Here is a 26531-nt window from a genome sequence, read left to right as displayed (position 1 = left end):
TTAACATGAAGTCTTTTATTTTTAATACATAAAGCAAATTTATTTTTCAAGTTCTTTTGCATAACTACTTTTTAAAAGAGGGCTGTTGAATTAGTATTGCTAATGTAGTCTGAAATCATGTATATAATCCTCTTATTTGTAATGTAACATCCATTTGGAGGATGAATGTATTTCAGAAATCATACTTCCTCTTATCACCTAAACGGGCTTTGTTGTGTTGTATTAAATCTTGTCCAATTAAGATCATGGTTTCTGATACTTTACTTTGTATCTTCTATTTCATGAATAAAATAAACCAGTAACATTTTCTAATTTCTATATGCCTTGGGAATGGCTTGATTTGCTGAAGACAACTGTTTAAAAAGTAATATTTGGGGTTTGTGTTTTTTTTCGTCTCTGAGTTTTGTTGTATAAAGCTAGGAAGTTGAAAAAGACAAGAAAGCTGGGAGAGAACCTGTACTTAGGTATCCACAATGAAATAGTTGTTGTCGTTTCAACAATAGAAAGTGGAAAAAACTGCTGAGAAAGAAACATCACTGTAATATTTTTAGCTGGGGGACCTTAACAGCTCTTATTCCTGGAGATCACTCCTTTGAAACTTGCAAGACACAAAAACTGCGTTTTCTTTTTTTAAGTAACAAGTTGCATTGATTGGAATAATCTTGTGCTAAAGCAATGGCACATGCAACACTGGAAATGTATTAAGTGACTGTACTGTCACTAGTCTTCTAACTATATACACATTAAATGTTTACTTTACAGTATTTCTTTTAGTATAATGAGTTCATTAAAAAAAGCTTTTGATGCTAATTCAGAGATCCATAATCTGCTTAGTGTCTTTCACATGTAGTTTTGATGATAACTGACAAGCTGTAAGTTAATTAGCACAGAACTTACTAATGAGGATGCTAAAATCTTACTTTAACATTTTTATTCATGATTTTTGAACAAATTGAAGTAAATTTGTTTTAGGAAATTTTAGGAATAAAGTTTTAGGAACTTTTTGGCTGTAGGTGCTGATCATAACCAACAAAAATCCCCCAATTAATTGAATGATGGGAAAGTTTTCAGAAGTTTGACAAGAGTGCTTGTCCTCAGAACTGGGGATAACCCAAAACCAAAGCAATAAAACAAAGTCTGTTAATTAGCATGGAAGACAGCTTCTTGAATTAATATGTGGTGTTAATTAACAGGAAGTCTGATGTTGTGTTGTAATTACCACCAATATTTTTGACATACTCAGTGACTGAAGGTGAATTATATAGATAGCAATTTAGTAAACATTTCAGAGCTTGGGAACATTTTTCCTTTGTTTCTGTTTTTCTAGAAATATGGATAGACTTCTGCGGCTGGGAGGAGGTATGCCTGGGCTCGGACAGGTGAGTATATAGCTTGTCAATCTTTAATATTAATCAATTCTGGAATATTTCTTATATTTAAAAGCAGCATCCAGAAAAACCCCTAGTTCATAGTAATGATCTTTGACTCTAGGAATTGTTTATGTATATGCAAATCATTGTTATAGCCTGACATATTTTTTTTGTCAGTATGAATTCTTGTTTTGGCACTGAGTTTACATAACATTTAAAAACCTTTCATTTGGTGTCTGAACATTTTAAAGTTTGAATTGAAAAGCATTGGAAACACATAAAATTTTTTTAAAAATCAATTTGCAATAATACGGAATTTCAGAACATGAAGAGTGTTCTAAATGGCAGAACGTATCCACTGCTCCTTCATAAATGATATATTTCAGTCCTTGGATCACTTTGTGATGGGGCATTATAAGATACTGAAGTATATGTAAGTTTCAAGAGGTAATTTGAGCTGAATTTATCACTTGTAGGTACTTGTAGCCACCTGTATGTGTATTTTATTGTGTCTTCTCGTGTTGACTGTTGTCCTCACTGCTGTAACATTACTCACAGAACAAAAGCTTCCCTGCCAGCTGTCCTGTTTCAGTGAGAGACCTGTTCACATTATATGGCTTCTCCTGCCACTACAGCAAGTCCTAGTGCTTTTTACCTTGGTCAAGTGGCATGGCCAGCAGTCTTCAAAAATAAAACCAAGCTGATCTTATTCCATTGTGCTGATCACTGTGGATACAGGGGAAAAAAATAATTAGGAACTTCTTTGTTTGAGGTTTGTAGGAAGAGTTATTTCCCTAAGGAACGGGCTCCAGTGTTATTTTCTTTGAGGTCTTGGCTGGCTGCAGTGGCTGGCCTTTCTCTGCCTTCCTCATCTGCCTCCAGGGCTGTTGTAAATCAAGAATTCAGACTCTTGTTCTTCTGGAGAAATCAGTTCTGTGTGTCTTGGACTTCAGGATGTGTGTGCCAGGTTGCTTCTGGGATGACTGAAATTGCTAAACCCATAGTTTCTTTGTGTGTAGAGCCTTTGTGTCCAGTATAACTACAAAGAGGGTTTAATACTGAAGCATTTGGTGAAATATTCTAAGCTGATTTACAAACTCTAGGTGTTTTGCCAAATAAACTGTAATTTTTGGTGCATAATTTTTTTTCCTTTTTATAGCTAAAATTCTATTCACGCTCTCTTAGTGAATCTTCAAGCCACCCTCAGTTATTTTTAGTTTAATTTTCTTAAACAGTTATTTCTCTTGTTCCTCTGAGCTGCCAGCCTGCTTCATGACTCTTCATTTTTTTAACATCTGTGCAGTCTAATCTCTCAAGCTTTCACTTCTTAGTCCTCTCTGAACTTGACGCATATCAAAGCTGTTTTTCAAATTTACAGTTAACTCTCTGCTGTTTTCTGAATTTTTCATCTTTAACTTAAAGTTTGCTAGAAAATTGTGGCAGGCAATAGAATATAACATCCAGAAGAAGCTTTGAACTCCTCTGGTAGCTTTGGCCTGCAAAGCTGCTCTGTGTTTGTTTAAATATGGAATTGTCTCTTAAATGAGTTGATGAGTATGTGTTGGATTAAAAAAAAAGGCAGAAAACTGAATTGCTCTTTATACAAGTTGCTACTTACACTGGATGTCTTGACTACTTTTATAGTCTTTTGGTTTATTGAATCAGTAGGAAAGCTTTTTAAAAAAAATATTTTTATGTCCTTAAAGTACTGTGTTTCAATGGACCTTCAAAGGTCACTTCTGTTCTGAGTATCAATTGATTAGTAATTGAGATTGAGAGATAGTCCAGAGAGAATCAGGTGTCTTTGAATTAGAAGAGAGAAGGGGGATACTTCTTGAATAAACTTTGTAGTGCTAGAAAGTAAACATTTATTACTATTTGTTTTCACTGAAGTGTTTTAAACGACTGTACAAAGCTTTTTGTTTTTCTTATTACTGTGTCACAGTTGTTCTGAGCTCTTGCTTTAAAGGTTGAACATAGTAAAAACATCTGAGTGAGTCATTCTTGCTGGCATAAGAATCATCTGTGTGTATAGTCTGGTAGAAAAAGAGGCATTTTCAAAGTAGTTTTATCACATAATTTGGGCATTATTTTTTGCTTGTAGCTAGGGGTCTGCTTAGCAAGAGGACTGCATCACATAAGGTATGCTTTGATTTCTCTGTAACTGATGTTAAAGTAACAGCAGATGCTTGGTCAGCACAGTTCTTTCTTGGTCTCTGTCAAGGCATTCTTTCTCATTGACTTGCTTTAGCTTCTTCAGCAATACTTTCTTGTCTCTTTCCTCTTGGTAAAAGTGCCTCTTCTGATTATTATATTGTTTAGGGTTTTTTGGGTTTTTTATTCATCTCCAAACTCAAATATATTGTCCCAAATGCTCTTTGAATTAATGTTGTTGCAATATTCTGTTCAAGTTTTTTGGTGTACTGTATTCTACTTCAGAAGTACTTTCACTGCACTTGTGTTTCTCTTTTCTTACTACTTGCTCCTGCGGATGCTACTGAGTGGCTGATTGGCCTTCACTTGTCCAGAGGTGGTCAGTTCTAAATTGCATTTGCCCTAAGCCTGTCATCATATGGTTAATAAACTAAATCTTTAAGGAAGTAATCTTCAAGTGATATTTCAACAATAAGCTTTCCCTCCAGTGACTTGTGGCTTAGAAATCTTGAGCCATTTCTTGTCTTTTAGTCATAGATGGACTCTCTTTGTGGGGCAGCAGGTGGACAAGAGAGGAAGGGGGAAGAGAACCTTATAGCTTTTGGCATTACATAAGCCATTCATAGTATTTTCTTAGAGTGCACTTGGTCATTAACGATGTGTTCTTTTTATGGGAAGGTACCTGTATTTAGTTTTGAACTTGATGCCAAAAATATGACCTTCTTTGGAACACTTTCTTATGCAGAAATTGTTTGTCTTACATGACTGGTGTTGTACACCTGAGAAATAACCTCTTATTGTCTTGAATTTCTGCTCTTGTGGTAAATGCATAAGATGAACCAATCATGGAAGCTTTTTCAATAAGATGTAGGGGAACTGTAAAAGATTGAAAGTGTTGTGATGTCCTAAAGAAAATGCTTATTACTTTAACTTTCCTCCCTATAGTTAATGGAAATTAAGATTTTGGCAATACCTTGTTTTTCTTTGCTTGTATGGTCGTCTCTCTTTCTTCTCCTTCCCCTTATCATGTTGAGGGTTTTTCTGGTTATCTTCTTTTCCTGATTCATTTCCATCTCTCCCTGTTCATCCCCCTGGAATACTGCCTACCACAGAATTTCACTAGTGATTTAGTACTTTACTTTGCACTGTACATTTGCTGCAGACAAATTAACAGGCTTTGTGGGGTACGTAAAAGCATTCTACTTATGTAGCAGGCAGGAATTTGGAGCAACACTCCTCTTCATTTTGTATGCTGAACTATTGTTTGCTAGTGAAATCAGTTCCACATATGCCTCTATTAGGCAATCCTACTGAGTATTGTTAAAGGGTGTGAGCAAATTAAGTGCATTTTTAGCCGAGCTTTCTCTCCCCAACACTTTCAGAACAACAGTCCAAGCAATACAAGTTCTTGTCTGTGCTAGCACATGTTGAATCCAGATGTGATAGGAAGCAGTGAAACAATGACACTTCTTAAAAATGCTGTTGAAGTAATTTTTCATTACTTGATGGATTTTTGAAAATATTTATTTACACTGCTCTGTTCATGCAGACAACTGTTCTAGTACAATAAATGAAAAATAAAACTCATTCTGTATTTTTGAATTAACATATTTGATGACAGAGGGGAAGGGAAGAAGTCCAAATGGGAAGGGAGGGGGAGACAGAGAACTGACCTGTATCTTATAAGGATTGTTTACACCTTGACTTGGAATATAGAAAATAGAAGTGCAGATAGCTATTTTATTTGAATCATGGACTTGCCAATTAGCCATCAAGTGCTTCCATCTGTGAAATAGTTGATCAGATGGGTTAGCTGGGATGTTTCCAGATTAGGGCATTGTAAATGGCACTTGAAAACTGTCACTTTGATTATGAGGTTTCAAGCATTGCACTGTTTGATGCTGTGGAACCTTTTTCCCCTTGTATGATCATGAGTTTTTTAGAACATGCTTATCCTATTTAGTAAATCTGTGGCACCATAGGAACTTGGGAGACCTGCTGCTAATCTAATGTTCTGTTTCATCTGCTGATCTAGGCAGGATGGTTATTAAAGAAGAACACAGTGCAGTCTTCTGCAGGACTTGTGCATAGGAGTTGGTGCTCTGGCAGACAGAGAAGGGTCAGGCTCAGTGTAAATCATTCCCAATTAAGAATTACATGCAAGTTTCCTTGGATTACTTCATTAAGCTGATGTGTCTCTTGAAGTACATGACTTGTTCTTGCGTCTTACATCTTCCGTATGTAAACAAAAAACCCACCAACAATAAAAAAAACTCAAATCCAAAACAAACCCAGACACCTCCATCCCTCCTCTCCAAAAAAAACCCACACCAAAAACTCAACCAGGAAAAAAAGCATACATCTTACTGAAGATTGTTTTGGTTTATTGATTCTTGAAACAGGTTGCATGTTAATTTGAAGGATGCAAATGTGTTGTCTTTAATGAAGTGCTTTTTTCCTTGAAAAGCTGTAGAGTGCTCTTGTATCTCCATATCTCTTGCACCTCTACTACTTTCTCCTTTCTGTGTCTCTTTGCTTTGTGTGGTTTGAATTGTAGTGATGCACTATTGTCTGCTTCTCACATGTATTTGACGCTTCAGATACACCTTTTGACACTACTCTGCCAGGGTAATAAATCTGAATTAGAGCTCTTAAAATTGTGCATCATTTCTGTGCCATTGCTTCTGAGACATTTTCTAGCGAAGTTCTCAAGTATGAAGGATGTTACTATTTCTGGAATTCCAATGTAACTCCCAGTAGGTGAGATGGCGTACAATTTGGGCAGTTTATTCCAGTTCTACTTTTTTTCCCTGGAAGCTATCAACCCATTTAAAGAACAAAAAAATGTTCTCAGTGACTAACATTTTTCATCCATTAAAAACATCCAACATCAACTTCCATAAGAAGTTAAGAAGACTTAATCGATTGCCTACCTTATCTTCTGTAGAAAGTCTTAGCATCAGTTTATATATCCAAAATACATGATTTTGTTTTAAGGAGATAATAATAACCACCTTAGATATAGTAAATATGCTGTTTTTTCTTTCATAGTCTGGATGAGTATTTTACTGCATTGATTAGTGTTTTAGTGAAGGGCTGTGCAGTGAAAGCTTCATAGGAAATTTAGGGTACAGGTGTGGCCTGTTTACAGGGTCTGCTTACACTGGAGGCAATAACTCCATGGGTCTAGTTAGGCTTATTTGAAAGTTGTTGGGGACTGCTAAAGGCAGAGTATATTCTGCCTACCTTTGAGCAGAGTTGATTCATTGTAACGTGATCTATATCCTAAAGGGCTCATGGGAGAGGGAGATAGAAATATGATAGAATTGGTTTAGGAGCAGTCATATCATTGTACTTAAAGTCTGTGTGTATTTTATGTTATAAAGGCTGTCTTCCAGTAAGATGGCCGCACTACATTCACCCCTCACATTTTAATCACAAACAAACATAAAACTAAAAAAGCTAGTGGGTTGCATCTGAGCATTATCAGTTTCCTCTGATCTACTGTTTTACTCTAGATACCATTTTTAGCTGCCTCCTCTTGCCCTAAGATCTTCAACTTCCATATTTCTAATAATTAGGCAATTAGCTTCTCTCTCTCTGCTCGATTTAATTGCCAGTGTAGTTCAACTGACTTTCCCCAGAAGAGGCAAAGGAGCTTGGACAAGGAAATGAGTGTAGCCATAATGAGAAAGAACATGAGTTAAAAAAGACTAAACAAGAAGAGACATCCTTGTGCCTTTTGCATTACACCTATTCATTTGTAATATTCCTTTCTGTAAGCTGCGTTACAGTGATTGATTTAATTTCTTTCCCTTAGAAGTTGTATCTTCTTTCTGAAATCCCATGCTAAGTTGCAATACTACTATCCAGTACCTTTGAACAAGGGCTTCTGTTTCCTTCCTGCCATGTAGAAGAGTCATCTTTAGGCTTTCCCTGGAAGTTTGAAGTGTTCTTGAGTTAATAGTGGTGTGGTTTTGGGCAGGGTTGGTTGGTTGTTTTTCAAGTGCTGCAACCAACCTTCTTATATATTGCTTCTGAATCTCCAGCTCACCTGCTCATATCCACGGGACCAGGTCTTCACAACAGAGAACCTGTAGGCATGTAGAACCCAGTGCATTTTTCTACATATTGAGTAAACTGCTTTTCTGCTCAAAGTGTACTTTAGGGTGATCTCAGGTAACACCTGCTGATGGGTACTTGCCTTCTTGACAGAACTGTGTCTAGAATAAGGTAATTAAAAATCTGTGTTAGGCACTTCTGGAGGCAGACAAAAATCTACAAATGCTGACTCGTCATGTGCATTGAGGCTCTTGGTTCTAAATCCCACTACTTTCTGTAATGCTGATAGGAATAGATAACAGGTTACTCCTGGTTTTGTTCTGGAGTGAAACTGAGCTCTGGATTTTCTTTTTATTTCCAGTAGATTGAGGTTGTGAAAAATAGTAGTTCTTTTCAAAAGGATGTACAGTGTTACTGAGGATTTTTTGTGTCCCTGATCTTATGGCTTTTTGCTAATTATAACGTTGTCGTACAGTCACAGAATGGTTTGGGTTGGAAGGGACCTTTAAAGGTCATCTAGTCCAAATTGTGCTTGTGCTTGATAATAAGGAGTATTAACTGCAGTGATGCAGCATACTTTCCCTTGCTGTGATATGTGTCTCAATGAATGTGTAGCTTATATGGGGTAAAGACAGAGGAAACACTGAACCAGGAAAGATTACACTTAAGTGGCCATTTCTTGCACCAGTTGTGTTGGGAAAATTGCAGAAAGTCTGACTACTGCAAATTGCATCAAGGTGATATATGTAAATAGTTTTATATTGTGAATACATGTTAATATTGGATAATAAATTTTTTTTTCTAATAAAAATTAGACTAAATAAAATGTCTGTAAAGTACATTGTAGTAAAATTAAACTTAATGGACCTCAAAATAACTTCAATTAGCATCATTTGATACCAAATCTGGTAAATATTTTTTTTCTTAGTAAGTTTTAAGCCTCTGTCTTTGACAATATTTTCCAAAGGTAGTGCTGGAAAACAGAAGTACTGGCTTTTTTGTAGAAGACCTTTTAAAATTTTGACAATTTTGGGCAATTAGATGAGCGAAACACGTTACATTCTATGAGCACGTGGGAAATCTTGCATATGCTCACACTGGTGAATTACTATACCTCTTCCATTAAACCGTTAGTAGTGCAGTAGAGACTACTAATAGATGGATAGGATAGAAACATAAGCTAAACTTTCATGACTTCCTTCTGTTAACTGAAATTCTGACCAGGTTCTCCTAGTGTCCTAGTAAACTGCAAACTATTTATGTTTGAAGTTCTGCTTAATTAAAAGCAATCAAATAATAAAAACGAACAAAAGCACCACAAAAAGCTCCAACAACAACAACAACAAAAAACCCCACAACCAAAAAACAAACCAAAAACCACCACACACACACACAAAAGAAAACCTCAAAACCCCACAGAAGTAGAACCGCAAACAAGCAGAAAAGCTAAGCAGTAACGTCTTGGCTCTGCACCAAAGAGGTGTTGGCAAACTTATGATCCCAACCCGTTAAACCAAATGCTCAAAGCTATACAAAGTTCTGTGTTCTGTAATTTTGGTTTTTGAAGATACAGGGAGATTGGAAATGTTACATATTTCAAGTCCATCTATATTGCTGTTTATGGAGTTCTGCTGTAAATGTGAACCTGGATAAACTTTTTTTAGGAGACAGAAATTTGTAAAACATACTGATAGAGTTTTTATCACGCCTGTTAAGGTGGGGTTTTTTTCAGAGGTTTTCAATTTAAAGTAGCAGTTGATGCCACAGTACTTCCCTAGTATCCCTACTCCATTTTGGAGTCTATGAGACTAAACATGTTACTACAATTTTTATTTCATCTGACATATGGTGTAAGAAGACAATGTGATCCTTTGAGAAATCTAGGCTGTTTGCTGAGGCTTATGGTATTTTGTGGTCTGTTATGTATGCTTGATTATAATTGGTATAAAAATGGACCTAAACATACAAACTGTTTAGGCATAATGCTAGTTTCAAAGTCTAATCCTGTTGATGTGGATATAACTTCAAAATTGCGTGTGTACTAGCTTGAAAATAGCAATAAATTTTCAAATTACTACTAATTAGTGTGTGATTCACAGTGCAACGTAATGTATTTTTTCTTTTTTTATGAACTCTCTGATTTTTTAATTTTTTTATGACCTCAGTAATTTTCTCTGTCATGACTGATCATGTTAACTTCCTGTACTGCAGAAAATGCAATACGTGGCTTCTGGTGCTTGTCTTGGCAAAGTTGCTAGAACCATTGAGATCCAGGAGTATGGTTTACTCCCTTTGCTGCTTCTACTGATGGAACATGAGTTGGTAATTTCTGTAAGTGTGTTGTCTCAGTATAGGAAAAAATGATTCCACAATCCAAATTCTGTTTAGATTTTTAGGCTTAGCAATGTGTAAAAAGCACTGTGCTGATCTAAGATATCTTTTATTATTTATATCAGTATATAACCAGGTTGTACCACTTAGTGACAAAGGGCAAGTAGAGAAGAGCAGTGGTACTCTGGTGAACTTCTAAGGTCTTATTATCACTAATACCTCTGCACTCATGCTCATGCTTGTGTCCCTCTACAGGTAGTATTCTGGAATGGGTTTTTTTCCCTCATACCGAACTATACACACACAGTTGAGTTTACCTCCATAAAATTGTAGTTTTAAGCTTTCTTTGTGTTCTGATCCTTCCATGCATCCTTTAATGAGATAAATTACTATTTTACAATGATTGTCATTGCATTTATACCTCAGTTGCCTTTATCCTCCTTACCTACATAATAAAATGTCATCTTTACCTGAAACACTTGTTCTGGAGGAGGTAGAGAAGGGAAATGAAGAAAAAGTGTGGGATGAATGCTTATTTAAATTCAAAAGTAATGCAAGGGGTTTTTTTCTTGGTTTTTTTTTAGTTAATCTTTCTCAATTGTATTTGGATATAACAGCTGAAAATACGTATTGAAAGGGTTAAGTCGGCATGAAAGAATTCATTTCCACTTTAATGACCTAGCCTTGCTGGGTTAGGACGATGGGGAACATGATTCTGACTTGTACTCCTATTGCCAATTAACACCTCCTATAACAGGTTGCCTCAGCTAGTCATTGAAGCAGAGGCAGTAGAAATAGTTTACATGCAGCTTGTTTTTCACACTAGTTGTTTAATACTCACAAAATTAAAGTATTAAAAGGTTCTTTCTTACCTTACTGGGAAAGAAAGAAAACACTATAGCAGTCGTAGCTTGCTTGTGTGTCCTATGTTCATGTTTAAATTGTTCCGATTGCAAAAATAAATTGGAAAAAAAGTAGTAAAGATTGTGGCAGTTCTTATATTTTACACAGTAATATGTTTTTTGGTGCATTAAAGCTAAGATGTGCTCTGTGGTACTTTAATTCGCTGCCTTTGGGTTTTTATTACAGTTGCCTCTGCAAAATGAGTTTCTTTGAAAAACAACAGTGATGTATTTCAAAATCATCTTTTGTGCTGTTAGCATGACACCAGAGCAGTGTTTAAGATCCATTTAAACAATGGAAAGTGTATCCATTTGTGGACTATTTCTCAGTTGCTTGTGTGATTAATGAAGTCCACCTTCTATACCTATTTGAATAAATGTAAAATAGTACAAATAAAGAGCAGTGCTCTAAAGTGACACTTTAGTTCACATTTAATAATAAAATTGGCTAAATAATTGATATCGGTTCACACTAAGAGAAAGGTGAAGTAATATACCTAAAAGTGTTAGCAAATTTGCTAAAAGACCTGAGTAGATAACACTTCAAGGCGTTAGTTTTTATCCTGTTAGAATGGCAAATGCCTTTAACACTTAGTCAACAAGGGCTGCCCAAGTAAAGGGCTGCTTTTTATATTGGATCATTTCTTTAACTGTTTGAAGCAAAAATGGTATCATGCATAATTTATATTACAGTTTAATTTTCTGTTCATAACTTGCATGTGATTCTTTTTCCATTACAAGTTGTACTGAAAAAAAAAGTAAAAATGTATTTGAATAGTGCTAACTTAATTTTATCAATTATTATTGAACTTGGGATTCTGCCATTCTAAACAAAAACAAACCCAGAGTTTGGTTGGGTTTTATGAGATGGCTGACCATCAGGCAGCTTATTTCACTGGCTGACAGCATGTATAGTTGATTCAGAATAAACATCCATTTTCAGTAAGTAGCACATAACAGTATTTTCTAAGAGCAGTTTTTTAATTTTAATAATTACTGTATCCAACTTATACAGGCATGCTTGGGAAAAAGAATGTTCAATATTCCTTGCAGTTTCCAAATCTGATTTTTCTCCAGTTCTCTGAGAAATAATCCAATAAACCTGCATTTGCTGTTTTGCAGTGAGATGGACAGTCTTCCAAAACTGTGCTAGTGGGGTAACTGTCTGTCCTTTGAATACCATAATGTAACCAAAAATACCAGCAGATCTTTTGCATTGTAGATACAAATGCTTTCTTGTTTGGGTTCCTGACACCAGTTAATTTAATTTGGTACTCTGCTTCATAAGGATGGTGCTTCTTTGTTAAAGTTGGCAGGCAGTGAAGTTTATGAACAGTGGTAGTAGCACATGCTGTGGAGGGTCAGTGTAAAATACTTGCCTCCATGTAGAGATTAGCTAATAAAGTCTTTCTTCCTCTTTTCTTGATGAAAGAAATGCATAAACTTCTGTGAAAGACTAGCAGAAACAGGCCAAAGAAGTCTCAAAGCATATAACTCATAGCTAGCTCCCACATACTGTGTACCTAACATGCAGAAGCTTGGGCTGTCACTCCAGGGCTATGTTAGATTATCAGCCATTTGTGGAAAGGAAGGTGAGCCGAGATGGAAGTAAATTGGTTCCAGTTTCCAAATATCTGTTTTTTCAAATGATATCATCTAAAGTAAAGTAAACTACCTGGAAGACCCAAGATCTATTCTGTTGGTTTTATTTATTGAATCTCTAATTTATGTTAAGAATTTGATGAACTTTGCCTTTATCATTTTCTGTAGATGTACAAATGTGTAATTATAGTATTTTATGTGGCAGTTTATCTTTGGTAGAAAAATAATGTGAAACTTGACGTATGGATCATTTCTTCCTCAAAATTCCTGAATTTCAGTATTCTTTTGAGCAGTTCATTCTAATCTGTATTCAAAACAAAGGAAGGAATATTAACATGAAAATTAATACACATAACTGGTGTGGTGTAATGATGAGTTTCCTTTTCCCATAATTTAGCTAGTAATTAAAATCTATAAGGAGAACAGAGCAGACGGAAAGGAGATAGTGAGGTCACACAAAAGAAACATCAGTGACCAAGGACATACTGAGTGTGTGCTGTATTTTTATAAGATGACTGAGAATTAATAAACCTGCATTGTATACCACCATTAGCTAATTTTTATAAGTTCAGGTAAAGTGGTTGAACTGCATGATAAGAGTGAAAGCTGATCTTTAATTTTTTTACTGTCTCATGGCACATGCTTAAAGTGGAGCAGTGAAGTTTGCAATTGGTACCTCCTAACGTGGTCGTTTATATATATATATTTAAACACATTTAGTGTGCAAAATCATTCTCAGTGAATACTGTGGCTTAAAAAAAAACCAAAACAACCTAGCAAAAGCTAAGCAAGTTGATTTACACCAATTAAGCATTCTTTTATGAATTAGCAACATTTCCTATGCTGAAAATAAATAGTTGACTACCAGTGCTGGCAACTGGCAAGAGGACTTCTAACATAAATTTTGAATACAGAAATTGATGAAGTCCCTCTTCTGGACCATCACCAAGAAAATGAGCATTTGGAAGCTCCAAGGAATATAGAAATCATAAGGAAATATTAGGAATTAATACAATAGGGTTATACCCTGCTTTAGTTCCTACCTTCACTTAAACTAAAGGTGATTTATTTGCCATGTTACAGAAATGCATTAATGTTTGTCTTTGTTTCCTCCCCATAAGTGGTGAATCTCCTGACCGATTTTAAAATCAGAAAAGTTATGAAGAATAAGCTCTTACAGGTTGTGACACGACCATCTGTACAGGGGACAGAGACTTGATTAATGCCTCAGCTGTAAGATGGGTGTCAGTGTGATCTTAACACACGCTAGAGATTCCATGGAGAACCTATTCAAGAACCATAGTCTGTAGAGTAAACTTCAAAAACCTGATTTTTGAGAAACTAGTCTCAATGAAACAGCAACATTAGCCTTCCAGGAATCATAAAATTACTTATGGTAGTTTGGGGATTTTTTCTATTATACTATTCTCTATTTTAAAAAATACTGAATGGTGTAATGGGATAGTTGCTTACAGTGAAATGTTAAACAAAATCTGGAACAAATGTAGAATGTGTGTGGTGATCACAGCATGGGTATTATTGTTCTTCCTAAAGCAGAAGGTTACTGAGTTTGTATTTTTACTCTCACTTCAGACCATCTCTGGTCTAGAACTGGTAGAAAATTTGGAGAGCTTTATGTATGAAAAAAGGAGTTGTTAACAAACTGGAAAGTTACTTTTAAAATTAAAACTCAGTTTATCTGGGCTTTATTCTTAGCAGTGATTGTGGAAACTTGAGTCTTCGTGCTTTCCAAATTCTAAGTGAACGTTTCAAAGTGAATCATTAGAATAGACTTAAAGCAGGAGAGAGATGGTTAAAAAAGTAATCTGACATTCATAGGAACAGCATCAGAAAATGATTGGGCATTTGAAGCTTTGCCGGTCAAACAATTTAATTGTAGAAAGTTCGGTATAAGTGATTCAGATGCTCTGTGCATGCGGTTCTGTGAAATGTTCTGAGGAACTGCTCATAGAGTTTTTCAGCATAAGTGCTAGAGGAGCACTTCTCCACTGGAGCATCTCACTGTTGGCCTAGGGCTATGCCAGGCCTTTGATGAAGGGGTGGGGTTGATGCAAAATAGACCTTTGGTGAGAATCCTAAAGAAGGTGAAAAGTTAAAACTGCTGGAAGATTGCTGAAAAGGCCAAAGTGACAGAGGAATTACCAATGAGTAGTAAGAAGTGAGGAAGAGCACATATCAAGAGGTGATGATCAGCAATATCCAAGTTGGAAATAAAGGTTTGAAGCTATTATGAAGCAGTTACGGTTGACACAGATCCATGCATGTATGTAAGTTTCAAAATACAAAGACTGGATTCAAAATATAAAAGTTGGATCTGGAATTAATAGAGAAGGTATTCGTTGACGTTAGGGGGGGAGAAAACCTCCCAAACTGAATTTTCTTATTGCCTGTATTCTGAAGACTAGATATCATTTTTCTGTGTATGAAAAAGTGAAAGTATGCAGAAAAGACAATTACTGTACAAATGTAATGTTTTGATTACTTAAGTACCTGGGTTTATCTTCAGGAAGTAATGGCATGTGTTGATTGCTTTCTTCTATTTGATGTCATGTGGATGCACATTGTACTGAATTTCCTCTTACAGGGAAAAATCTAGAATTTATTTGAAACTTTTCCTTTTTTTCCCCAATTTTGCTTATAACTCTGGAATCAAAGTTCTAAATCTGTAAAATGTTTGTGTAAAAGCACCAGTTTTCCTCTTTTAGCTTAATGTGGAGTATTTTTTATTTACCATACTCCTTAGTGTTGTTTTGTTGCCTTTCTAAGTTTACATCACTTCATCCAGAAGTAACCTGTGTCTTTTCAGCAGAAATTTGTTGTACACAATTTCATAATAAATTAAAGAATGTGCTCTTAATTGACTGTCATGAGGTATGCTGATATGGAATTCTGTATATAAGAGCAGCAGCATTTCTTTTACTCCTTGAGAAAGGGACATTTAAACTGCTGCCTCCTGTGTTTTTCATTTTCAGCAGTACACAGAACCTGTTTCAACCAATCATTCACACCTGGGACAGTTGTGCTAATTTTTGAATAACTACTCATAAGGCAAAGAGCAAAGTATTTTGTTCACAGCTTTTCCACCTAGGGATCAGAGGTCCATTTTTTCTCTCACTGTACCGGTGTATCTGCAAAGTACTCCCATAGCCTTTATCTGCAAGTCCTCTTTAGCTGAAAGCTGATGAAGCAAAGGGAAATTGCTGTTTGTGTTGCTGCCAGTTAATCATGCTAGCCCAGCAGCATTTACATTCACACCACTGTAAGAAACACATAGTTAATTGGAGAAGTGGCCATATTTTACAGCTGACGAAGGTTTGCATTGCAGCAAGGCTGACTAATGGAAACTTATCTGACTCAGCCTGAATGGCTTGTAACAGGTTTGTACCCAGTGCAATACTTGCCAGTTTTATATTTGACTGATTGTGATAAGATTGCTCTTTAGAAGTACTTTGGGGTGGGGGAGATGGGATGGTGGCCTTTTACAAAATATGTTAGTGAAGAAAGGTGCTGTGAAGAAGTGTTTGGGGTTTGGGTGTGCTTTTTTTTTTTGTTCGTAACAACTGCATCTAACCCACAAAGTCACAATTATACGTGCATTTTTCTGTAAGTTTTGTAATATGGAAGACAAAAGAAAATGTTTTGAAACTGCAGAATAACAATGGTGGAGAAAATAATTATTTATTCTTTTCATAGGGGCCACCAACAGATGCTCCTGCAGTTGATACAGCAGAACAGGTTTATATCTCTTCCCTTGCACTGCTGAAAGTAAGTGTTCTGTGCATACCGTGCATACTGTGTCTGAGTATAGTGCTGGAGATAGAGCACCTGGCAGCTGTCCAAAGTTTATGGACTCGTGTTCCCTAGATGCTGGTCAGACTAATTTTAAAAATAAATTAATACTGATTGGAACACTCAGAAACTTACTTTAATTAGTTCTGCTTTATTGGCTTTGCTTTTACTATTTTATAGTTCATTACAGTTTCCAAATGTACTCCAAGTTGCGGATTAACTATATAGATCAACAAAGGCTGAAAGAACTACCTCATATCAAACTTGAATCTCCTGTTAAACATATAGTGTCATTTGGTCTTGAATTCCAGATGTTGAAGCATGGTCGTGCTGGTGTCCCTATGGAAGTCATGGGTCTGATGCTTGGAGAATTTGTTGATGATTATACTGTGAGAGTGATTGATGTTTTTGCGATGCCCCAGTCTGGAACGGTGAGTTCTTTGCATCTAGACCATGACAGTTTTGTTTGCTTGTTTGGTTTTTTCCTTATGGTAAATTTATTTTTGGAAAGCTTCTTGTGCTTTACCTCTGATGCAATCTGAAGGTATAATCTGTGAGTTACAGTTCAAACAAGTCAAATGGATTTAAAGGTTGCGGTAAACGAAAAAAAATTAGTAGAAACTATTTTTTAGCAAAGTCTAGTACTTAAGTGGGTATATCAATATATGCAGACGTTATGTTCTTATGTAGTATAAATATATTGGTATTACATGACTTATAAGATTTATAAATTGATAACTTTCAGAATTCATATACTGTGAGCCGGGGGGAAGGATTCAAAATTTAAAATGTTTGATTAGAAGCATATCATGTGCTTAATTGTGATGGTGCTATAGATACACTTCAAACTAGATATGCTTCAAACTTGCTCTCTTTGACAGATCTTAGTGGCATGTCTCTTAAATGATATTTTTGTGATGTGAAAAAATTATGTATTTTAATTTTGAGTAAGAATATCCATTTTATAAAGAGATTAAAGAGGTGAGTCAAGGGGCATAACTGGGGTTTATGATGCTTTATTTTGTGTAACTAGAATGAAATGTTCTTAAAAGAAGCAGTGACATCCCTTTGTAACTCAGAGCTGCACATCAATTAAATTTTCAAATTCTTTTGTCCGGAGTTAATTCTATACCTGTGCATAATATAAAAATCTGCATAAAACCAATATGTAATATTAATCTTGAATAAAACCTGTAGAGCTGAACTTGTGAGAAACAACAGACCACTGTTTGCAGAACAAACAGAGGAGGAAAAGATAAATTCCTGTGCCTATTTAATCATGTTTACTCATTGTAGAGATTACTTACATAGCAATTCAAAATCTTCTTTCAGTATTTTAAAAATCACATTGAAATACATTTCTAAAAATTGTATTTTGCATTTAAGGGAGTTCTGTCATGTAGTACTGGAATATTCAGGTTGCCTTTTTAAAAAGATACTTATAAATATTTTTTTTGTGTGGAAAGTACCAAGTCAAAAGATAATATTGCTTTATGTACAACTGCTATGATTTTTGTCTGTCTTTTGAATCAGGGTGTCAGTGTGGAAGCAGTGGATCCTGTATTTCAAGCAAAAATGTTGGATATGCTGAAACAGACAGGAAGGTAAGTCAGTGTAAAGAGGGCTGTTGGTAACAAATACTCCCTGCATGGTTTTTAGAAGAAACAGCTGGCTTTCTGCAAAACTAGTAGTCTAGGGGCTATTAATAATGTTTAAAAATAATTGGCCCAGAAATTAGGTGAGTAGCATGTAATTCAGTTCCCTTCTTGCATTTCAATTGTCAGGAGACTGTGACTCCTGTTAAACCTACAGCTTTGATTATCGCACAGAAAGATTAGAATGCTGCTCAGTTTAGTGTAGGTGCACTAAACACAGTACCTGCTTAAAAGATTGATTTTTTTATTTAACCCTTTAAATAAGATTTTAAAAAATTAGGAAGATGTAGCTTTTTCATGAGCAATTTTAATGAAAAGAAAGAGAAAATAATTTTGTAAAAGATCCTAGTATTTAAACAAATTTTTATTTTACTCCTACCTCTCAACAGTTGTCGTCTGCTTGCTCAAATTCTTTTACTGTGGGAAAAACTTCAAAATTAATGTTAGCAAAAGGCTCAGCAGCTGAACAGAACAGTGCAAATTGCTTTTTGACTGAGTTCCTAGTTCTACTGCTGGTTTAATTGATATTTAATCCTTTCCCACCGTTGGTTCCCGTTGTCCATGTCTGAAATGGACTTTCTGCCGTGAAAATTCAACCTTCGATGCCAAGGAGTTAAAGAGTAGATATTTACTCAAGTGCTGAAAGGGTAAAAACTGGTTCAGGGAAGGTGTGGTAACAGGGTGAAAAACTGAAAGCATGATCTACCACTGCTAATATGTATCCCTTAATGATAGCCCTCTTTTGTTGCATTTATTCATGTCCATGTTTTCACCATATTATGGTGAGTAATTTAAATATTACCAATGGTGTTTTGTTCACAGCTCATTGTAATTTATGCCATGATATGTTCCTATTTCTTCTTGTGATACATGTTTATATTTTTAAGAATCTCAATGTCCTCTTTGTTTCAGACCTGAGATGGTAGTTGGTTGGTATCATAGTCATCCTGGCTTTGGCTGTTGGTTGTCTGGTGTAGATATCAATACCCAGCAGAGCTTTGAGGCCTTATCAGAAAGAGCTGTTGCTGTGGTGGTGGATCCCATTCAGAGTGTAAAAGGAAAGGTATAGTAGGCTTGCTTTTTATTTTTAAGGCACTTCAGTAAGATTTAATATAGAAGCACTGTAAATATGTGTAAGTTCTTCATTTTTGGAGGCCTATACTGTATTAAAAAAATTAAAATTTAAAAATCCCACCTCATTGTAAATAAAAAGATCATTTCTAGTTTATTCCTCATCTTACATCAGTTTATTCCTCATCTTACATCCTCATCTTCCAGTACAGGCTGGAAGTCTTTGATATTGTTAGTACACATAACCAATCGTAATCCTCTCTTAATATTTTGCTATTCAGGTGTCACTCAACAGGTTTGCAACTAATAATCCAAGTATACATTGTTTTATATGTTACATTTTAGCTACAAAATCTAAGATCAGTTACTAACAGATTGGAATAGGTTCAGCCCTTTAACATGAGTACTAAGAAGGCATTTATTTACAGGCGTTGCATATGATGGTTTTTAGTATAATTTCTATTCCAAATGTTTTGGGCAATAAAACTTCACAGAGTAGCTGATATCAAGCATTTGAGTGTGCAGATAAATTATTAAGTATGTTAAATTATTATGAAAAGAGATTAACTTGCAAAGCATATTGGGTTATAGTTGTCCTTTGTTGAAATCTCTTTTGTTCTTGTTTAGTTCTCTTTTTATTTCTTTCTAGCCCCATATGCCATTTTCCTATTTCCTGCCTCATGACAGCAGGGAGCAGCTCTATTATCACCTTCACAGAGCTGTCTGCAAATGTGAGAGGCAATTCGATTTTGCTCAACCACAGGGAGAGTGGATTAGAAAAACTACAGAACGTACAGAAATTGGCTAGGTGGTTTACTGCTTTAAAATACTGCTGAGGTGTTTTGTTTGAGCATGCACTCCTATTGTATTGCAGAATAATTATTGAAATGCATCATGGTATATATGGATGATTTTCATGTAAATTTATAAATATTTTAAAAGTGTTCATCTTCTATAAAGCCGTAGTATCATATTTCGTGTGAGGCAGATCCTATTAAAGCTACTAAACACTGTGGGTTCCCTTAATTTCGTAATACAATGTTCTGAAGCTACAGTTGCATTTTCAGTTGGGTTTTTTTTAATTCTGATTTTTATAGCAAATATGTTTATGTAACAGGCAATTGAAAAGTTAATAGCTTCTTTTTGTTTGGAAGCTGTTAGACATCTGAATCAATTTTGTTCCTTTTTAAATTGCATAAAGAGTAGAAGAAAATACAGGTACTCTGGGGAAAAAAAAAGATGCAGTAGAATGTTTAATTATTCCTGACTTATTTTTCCTACAACTTTTTCCCTTTGCTTTTTCCTTATTTTCCCACTGCAATAGAAATATTGAAATAAGATTCTTTTTATTTTGTCAAAATATAATAGTCAGCACTATTACTAATGATTAATTTAGACCTCATTAGCTATTAAATCCATTAAGAAGAAAAACCTCCTAGTAAGTCACATACTTGCTCACTAAGTGCTTCTTTTTTAAATAATTTTGTTACCACTGTTGCTTGACTTAGATGTCTATCTTTGAGATCTTTGATCACTTCAAGAAAGTAATCTTTAGCATATTTATTTTGAATGTGAATAAATTTTTGTCCATCTAAACTTTTCTCAGTTACAGCTGCTGTTAGGGCATTGCTGCCAGTATTTGAGATTACTGGAAGTCTTTTAATGTTTGTTTTTCATGCACGTTTTTTAGTTGCTACAGTCAGATTAAATTACATTCTCAGGTTTTGCATTACAAAAAATTAACATCTGTCATGTTCCTGGCAAGTGCATCCTTTAAAGCTTAGAAATAGAAAGAATCCCCCGAATTATGATTACCACTTTTAAATAACTTCTTAATTTGGGAGACTGTGGAATATGTATGACTTTTATGATCCTGATTGGCAAGATCACTTGCATTAAACTATGTTCGGATTTTAGATGAACCGAGAGAAGAACAGCTACATTAAAGTTAAAGGGGTTTTCTTAGGCCGGGTTTGAGTGTTTCATGTGCATGTCTAAGTTATTATGGCATCCAGTGCCTCTTTGTATGTTAGACAGCTCGAGCTAAGCCTATTCCAGGGAATTATTATCTATGTTTGTTAGTGCCAGCAAAAGAAGAACCACTTGCAGAGGTAATTTTGCTGATATAGTAGCCACCATACTGGTGGCTTTAGCTGCATGAGTCCAGGTTCATTATTCATTATACCTTATACTAGCATATCTATCTGGCAAAAAATTAGAGTGAACGTGTGGCATAGAGAATTTTAATATGTTTTTTTTGTCTGAGATTAGATGTATTTGAAAGCAAAATCCAAAATAACACATTAGCTAATTTTAAACCTGCCTCGGGGCAGGTCCATGCCCATGTAAATTGGTGTGGCTTATGGTCACTGAAGCTGTCATGGTTGCACTAGTGAAGAATAACTGGGTTATTGTCATGTGTCAGGAAGTTGCAGTGAATTCGGATGAGGAACTTCAGGTTCACCTTGACAAGCTAAAACATTAAAAAGCAGTTTGCCCTGTTACTGGTAAAAAATGAAAACTTGTTAAGTTCTTTGTTAACTGCCTCATCTGCATCCATGTGTTCCAGATACCTCATAGGACAGGGATGTATGATTGCAGTTTCAAGATAAGAATGCCTGTAATTCTCATCAGTTAAAAAAAAAAAGTCCTTTTATGTCTTAAAGCCAATGAGCAAAAATAAAAAGTCACAGAAAATCCTTGTATAAAAATAAAATCTCTTATAGAGATCTGTAGGTTAAATGCAAACTGCTTTAATGACCAATTTAGGACTCAGATATTTCTACATTAATATAGTGAGACATGTGAAGGACAAGTACTTTTAAATACTGATCTTACTATTCAACATACTCTTGCACACAAAGTATGTTTTTTCATGACTGTGTACCATATATTGCAATATTTAGGCTAATAATGTTCTAGTTGTCTGTGAAATAAATTCACAACAGATCAGTGGTTTTAACTGAAGGTCAATGTTATCAGAACCCAGAGAGAAAAGGCTTTGACTTTTTTTTAAAAATTGATTTCTATGAACGAAATCAAAGTAAACATGCTGGAATATGGCCAGTGGGGCAACCTGGCTAGTTGTTGCTTCATCTTATACTTACTAGTAAACCTTTCTTCTATCCCCTCCAGCTTTCCAGTCTGTGCAATGGAAGTTGTAATACATATTTAGAGTATTCTACAGAAGTAATAATTTCATTAAAGATCTGGAATAATGCTAAATATTGACATTTCATATTTATTTCCAACATACATTTTGAAATGTCTGTATGGAGAACCATATACCTTTGCCAAATGTTAAAAATAAATGTGTTTTTTTGGACCTTAACTTAGCAGCTGTTCTTCACCTCTTAAGGAAAATATAACTAAACTAAACCTACTGTAACATTGTATCTTCAAAAACATTAACTTACTGTGTTGCATTTGTCTTATTAATTTTTTAAAAAAACGTTTTCTGTTTTGAACTGTTTTAAACTTTGGGTCTTTATTATAAGAAAGTCACCATTTAAAATGATTTTTTGAGGCAGTTCATTGGTTTCCCTTGATTAATAATTGCTGGCATAATGATCAGTCAAATATCCAAAATTGTCAGAAGTCCATTTTGTATATCTGAGAAGCTTGTTGGCACTTGTGGTGTTTAGTAGGATATGTAGCAAAATCTCTTATTCATACAGCAAGCTTTCATTTCTGTTAAAGCATAATTTTTCCTAACAAGACACTATCAGAAATATTTGTAGGAAGGTCTGTTGGTTTATGGCAAAATTCTTTTTTTAATTGTTTACTGAGGAGAATATTTGTCTTTGCAATAACTTTTTGTAAATTCTACTTCAGTCGCCTTCTGACAGATAAAAACAAATATTCTATACATCTTAATCTTGTGCTTAGACCAGATGCTGCCACTTAGATGAAAGAGTTTTGCTACGGTACTTTATCCTTATCTTAATCTCAGTCCCAAAGTAAAAGGAGAAAAAACGGATACATTTGGGTAGCCCAGTAAATCAAAATAATTCCAGTTGAGAATGATCTCTGTAGATCATCTAGTCCAACCTTGTGCTGTGCACAGTGTCAACATTCAGTTCAGACCGGCTCCCTTAGGATTTTATCCACTTGAGTCTTGAGATTCAACAACCTCATAGCAATACCTGTTCCAATACTTTATTATTCTTGCAGTTGTTTTTTTCCCCTTGTGTGCATACAGTCAGCAGCTCCCCTTTTCGGTTTATTACTGCTGTCTCCTGCCACATACATCATTGAAGAACCTTGCTCTGGGGTTCTGTAATCTGAAACCCTTTTGTGCATGCAGTTTCTTTTCATTGGAAGTTGAAAATTGCTTTCTTTTGTTCAGTTTATGAGATCTTTAGAATTTTATCCTAAAAGGGGTAACAAATGTACTGAACTTTGTAATTTGTTCTTTTACTAATTTTTAAAGTGTGGAAAAAAAATTACCATGCTCTTAGAAACCCCAAAAAGTGACAATTATACCTTGTGTTAAAAAAAAAAAAGCATTATTTGTCCTAAAATAGCTATTATCTGAAGAGAGAGAAAGATAAATGCTGGTTTTATCCTTACAAACAAATGAAGACCTGAGGAGAACTGGATGACTTGTTTTGGCGACCTCTTCCCTTTTTCTGTCCATTGGTACTTGTAAATCTATGTGACAACCTGTGTGTTGTCATGTACATGAACATTACGGTTTTGTTAATACCTGATTTCAGTTTTTAACTCTTCAAAGTAATAGATGATCATTTTGTTGAGTCCTGATCATAAGAATAGTGATTTGCAAGTAGTTTTAATCTCTTCTGCTACTTTTACTTTCCAGTTTAAATTAAATTGTCTGTACCTTACAGTGTCTCAGATTGGTGACTTCCTTGGAGATAGGCGGCTGAACTCCTTTTCTGAGACAGTTTAGTGCTGCAAATTCTCCCAGTTTATCAAGACAAATATGTATGTGAATGGTTTCATAACTTGGTAATTACTTGCTACTTGTCTAAAACAGTAAAACCAATAGTGATTTAACAATTACTTTTCTGATTGTTGGAATTACCATCTAGCTTCAAGATTTTCTTCAGCTGAACATAGGTCTTACACTAGTTTTCTGAAAGACTGTGTGTTTTCAGACCTCAATTCTTTTATCAGAGTGCTATTATTTTTCTTTTGAACTTGTCGTTTTCCCTTTGTTCTTTGAATTGACCACAGGATTGAAAGAGACTTTGTTTTTTAAGAAGGCAGAAAAAAAAGCAATCCTTAAAATGAGATGTGTGCAGACACTAGTGTAATGCCTGAAATTCAAAATAACTCATTAAGAATTAAGTTTGTGAGAACTTTAAATATACCCAACTTCCCCTTCCCACTTCTTGCATTTTTCTTGATCTTTGCTGTAATAAATCTTCACTAGACACAAGTGAATTCAACAGTCTTTAGGGTACAGATTGAAATTATTCATTAAAACAACCAAACAAAACAGTAAATTGTCTGTATTGTCACTACTGCTTTGGAGACGTCTGTTTATTGTGGATTATTATGCAGATATCATTTTACAAGAAAATGTATTTTAAAACGTGATACCTACAATTTTATGTCAGAATCTTTTATACTTGGAACAACTTTCATTATTAGACCTGGATTTGCTAATACTTTTCTATTGTAAAGTGAAAAATTCTAAAATAGATAACATAAATATGTAATTTTGACTGAAATATTGAGAGTACACTGAACATTTTGCACAGTGTATAGTACATTTAGATACTGTCACAGTACTGTGCTATTTCTTACTATTGACTGGACAGAAACATTTTAGTTTGATCTAGAAAGGAACCAAATTTTGATAGGGGTCTGATTTGGAAAGTAAGAAAACTGTATGTTTGTCCTGGGTTTGATCACTGTTGACTCAGTAAAGATTGATGTTTGTTTTCCTGGAGAATTACATTTGTAAGAGATGAATTACATCTACACTACAGTACATCTACACTTGGTGTTTTGAGTTCAGGGTGTGGTTTTTCTAAACCTCAGTATAAACTAAAGTTTTGTTACTGCCAGTGTACCACTGTTTTGTTACTGTTTTGTATGAAAACCAGCATTTTTTAATAGTTGTACATATTCAGAATAACATATTTTGCATATTTTATTTTCTGATTTTTTAATAGAATGCCAGGATTGTTAATATCAATGCTAGTGTTCTAAAAATTTTTATGCAATGTCCTTTGGACTTGCTATGATGTAATTAACTAATGTATGTTTACCTACTAAAGCATTTACATAGGTTACTTCAGTTCATGCCCTTCCTTAAAACAGAAAGTTCCAAGAAGACTTTGTTGAAAAGTATTAAATGTTTAATTTCCTTTTGCGGTGGTGGATGTGGAATAGTCCATTTATCTTCATTAAGGCTTATAGCTTTAAAACTTGTGGCTCTGCTACTTGGGAGTTACGGATGCATGCCCTCACTTGTCAAGATAAATGTATTATACTGAGTTCTCTTCCCCTTCCAGTATGGATATTGAAGTTGTACTGCAGATTTGACCACAAGTAAACAATTCTCTAAGGATAGAGAAGGAAAATGCACATACTCCCAGGAATATGTTTTCCAGAGCTAAAATTGACATTTTATAAATAATTTCCATGTTGCAAACTTCAAACTCACAATCACAGCAATTCAGTGATATGCATTTGGCATGAGTCAGTTTCAGTTCTTAGTGCTTTTCATTGGAAATGGCATAAAAAGTAAGATTTCTTTGAATTTTTTATGTTGTGGGCTTGCAGGGGACAGAAGATGTTCTTCACTTGTAGTTGTCTAACAGTGCATGGCAGCATAAATAACGAAATGGTCATAAACCCGAGCTGCACTTCTCAGGTCACATGTTCCATTTCATTTTTAAAGAATCCAGAAACAAACTAAGCAGTTGATAACAGGTCAGTTGCAGGTGATAAAAGAGATTTTAGATGGGACATTACTTCTTCTTCCACACCTGGCATAACCACATTATATCCTTTGCAGTTGTCTTTAAGCGCTGGTGTGTTTGTTCATAAACATATGGCATAAACAATACATCGCTATCTGAATTCAAGGACACAATGCATTTTTAAAGATAGTCACCATATGCCATAGATTCCTCACTGGAAAAATATTGATGTTAGATTTTTTTTAAATTTAAACAATAAAGGCTGACTTATTCCTAACTGAAGTTTACCATTAAAATATAGTGGGTCTTGAAAAACAGGACTATTTCATTCAGTATTCAGAGATTTGATATTGGAGGGATTTAAGAATCAAGTGTGTAAAATACTCTTGAATTTATCTTATTTTTCTTTTAAATACCCCATGAAATTATGAAGACTGTTTTAGAAAAAGTGGTAATATATATATATCACATTCACACTTTCAGAATAAGCTAAAAGAAGTCTGGCACTAAACATCTTAAATTTTAATCAAGCCATTATTTTTAATAACTGTGCAGACTATAAGAGGCCAGATTTTTATCTAGTTAGCAGTTGAGGAGTCCAGTGCTTGTCTTAGACTGTGAGTAACTTTGAATCATATTAATTATAGCTGTGCTGAAATTTACACTCAAGATAAT

The 26531-nt window shown here is 34.9% G+C and overlaps 1 protein-coding gene across 1 annotated transcript in view; it reads left to right on the top strand.

Annotated features, from left to right (window-relative positions):
- Positions 1 to 26531, top strand: part of PSMD14 (proteasome 26S subunit, non-ATPase 14) — a 46775-nt gene that overhangs the window by 6531 nt on the left and 13713 nt on the right. Inside the window, exons 4-8 of the mRNA XM_027636992.1 lie at positions 1328 to 1379; positions 16136 to 16207; positions 16543 to 16662; positions 17765 to 17835; positions 18799 to 18949. Of these exons, the coding sequence (XP_027492793.1) occupies positions 1332 to 1379; positions 16136 to 16207; positions 16543 to 16662; positions 17765 to 17835; positions 18799 to 18949 (462 nt within the window). The 5' untranslated portion in view covers positions 1328 to 1331. The remainder of the gene's footprint in view (positions 1 to 1327; positions 1380 to 16135; positions 16208 to 16542; positions 16663 to 17764; positions 17836 to 18798; positions 18950 to 26531) is intronic.

The sequence above is a fragment of the Corapipo altera genome, unplaced genomic scaffold, assembly GCF_003945725.1.
Source record: "Corapipo altera isolate COAL_440 unplaced genomic scaffold, ASM394572v1 45, whole genome shotgun sequence".
Taxonomy (NCBI): Eukaryota; Metazoa; Chordata; class Aves; order Passeriformes; family Pipridae; genus Corapipo; species Corapipo altera.
The sequence above is the reverse complement of the archived record's forward strand: the minus strand, read 5'-3'. Positions and strand labels throughout refer to the sequence as shown.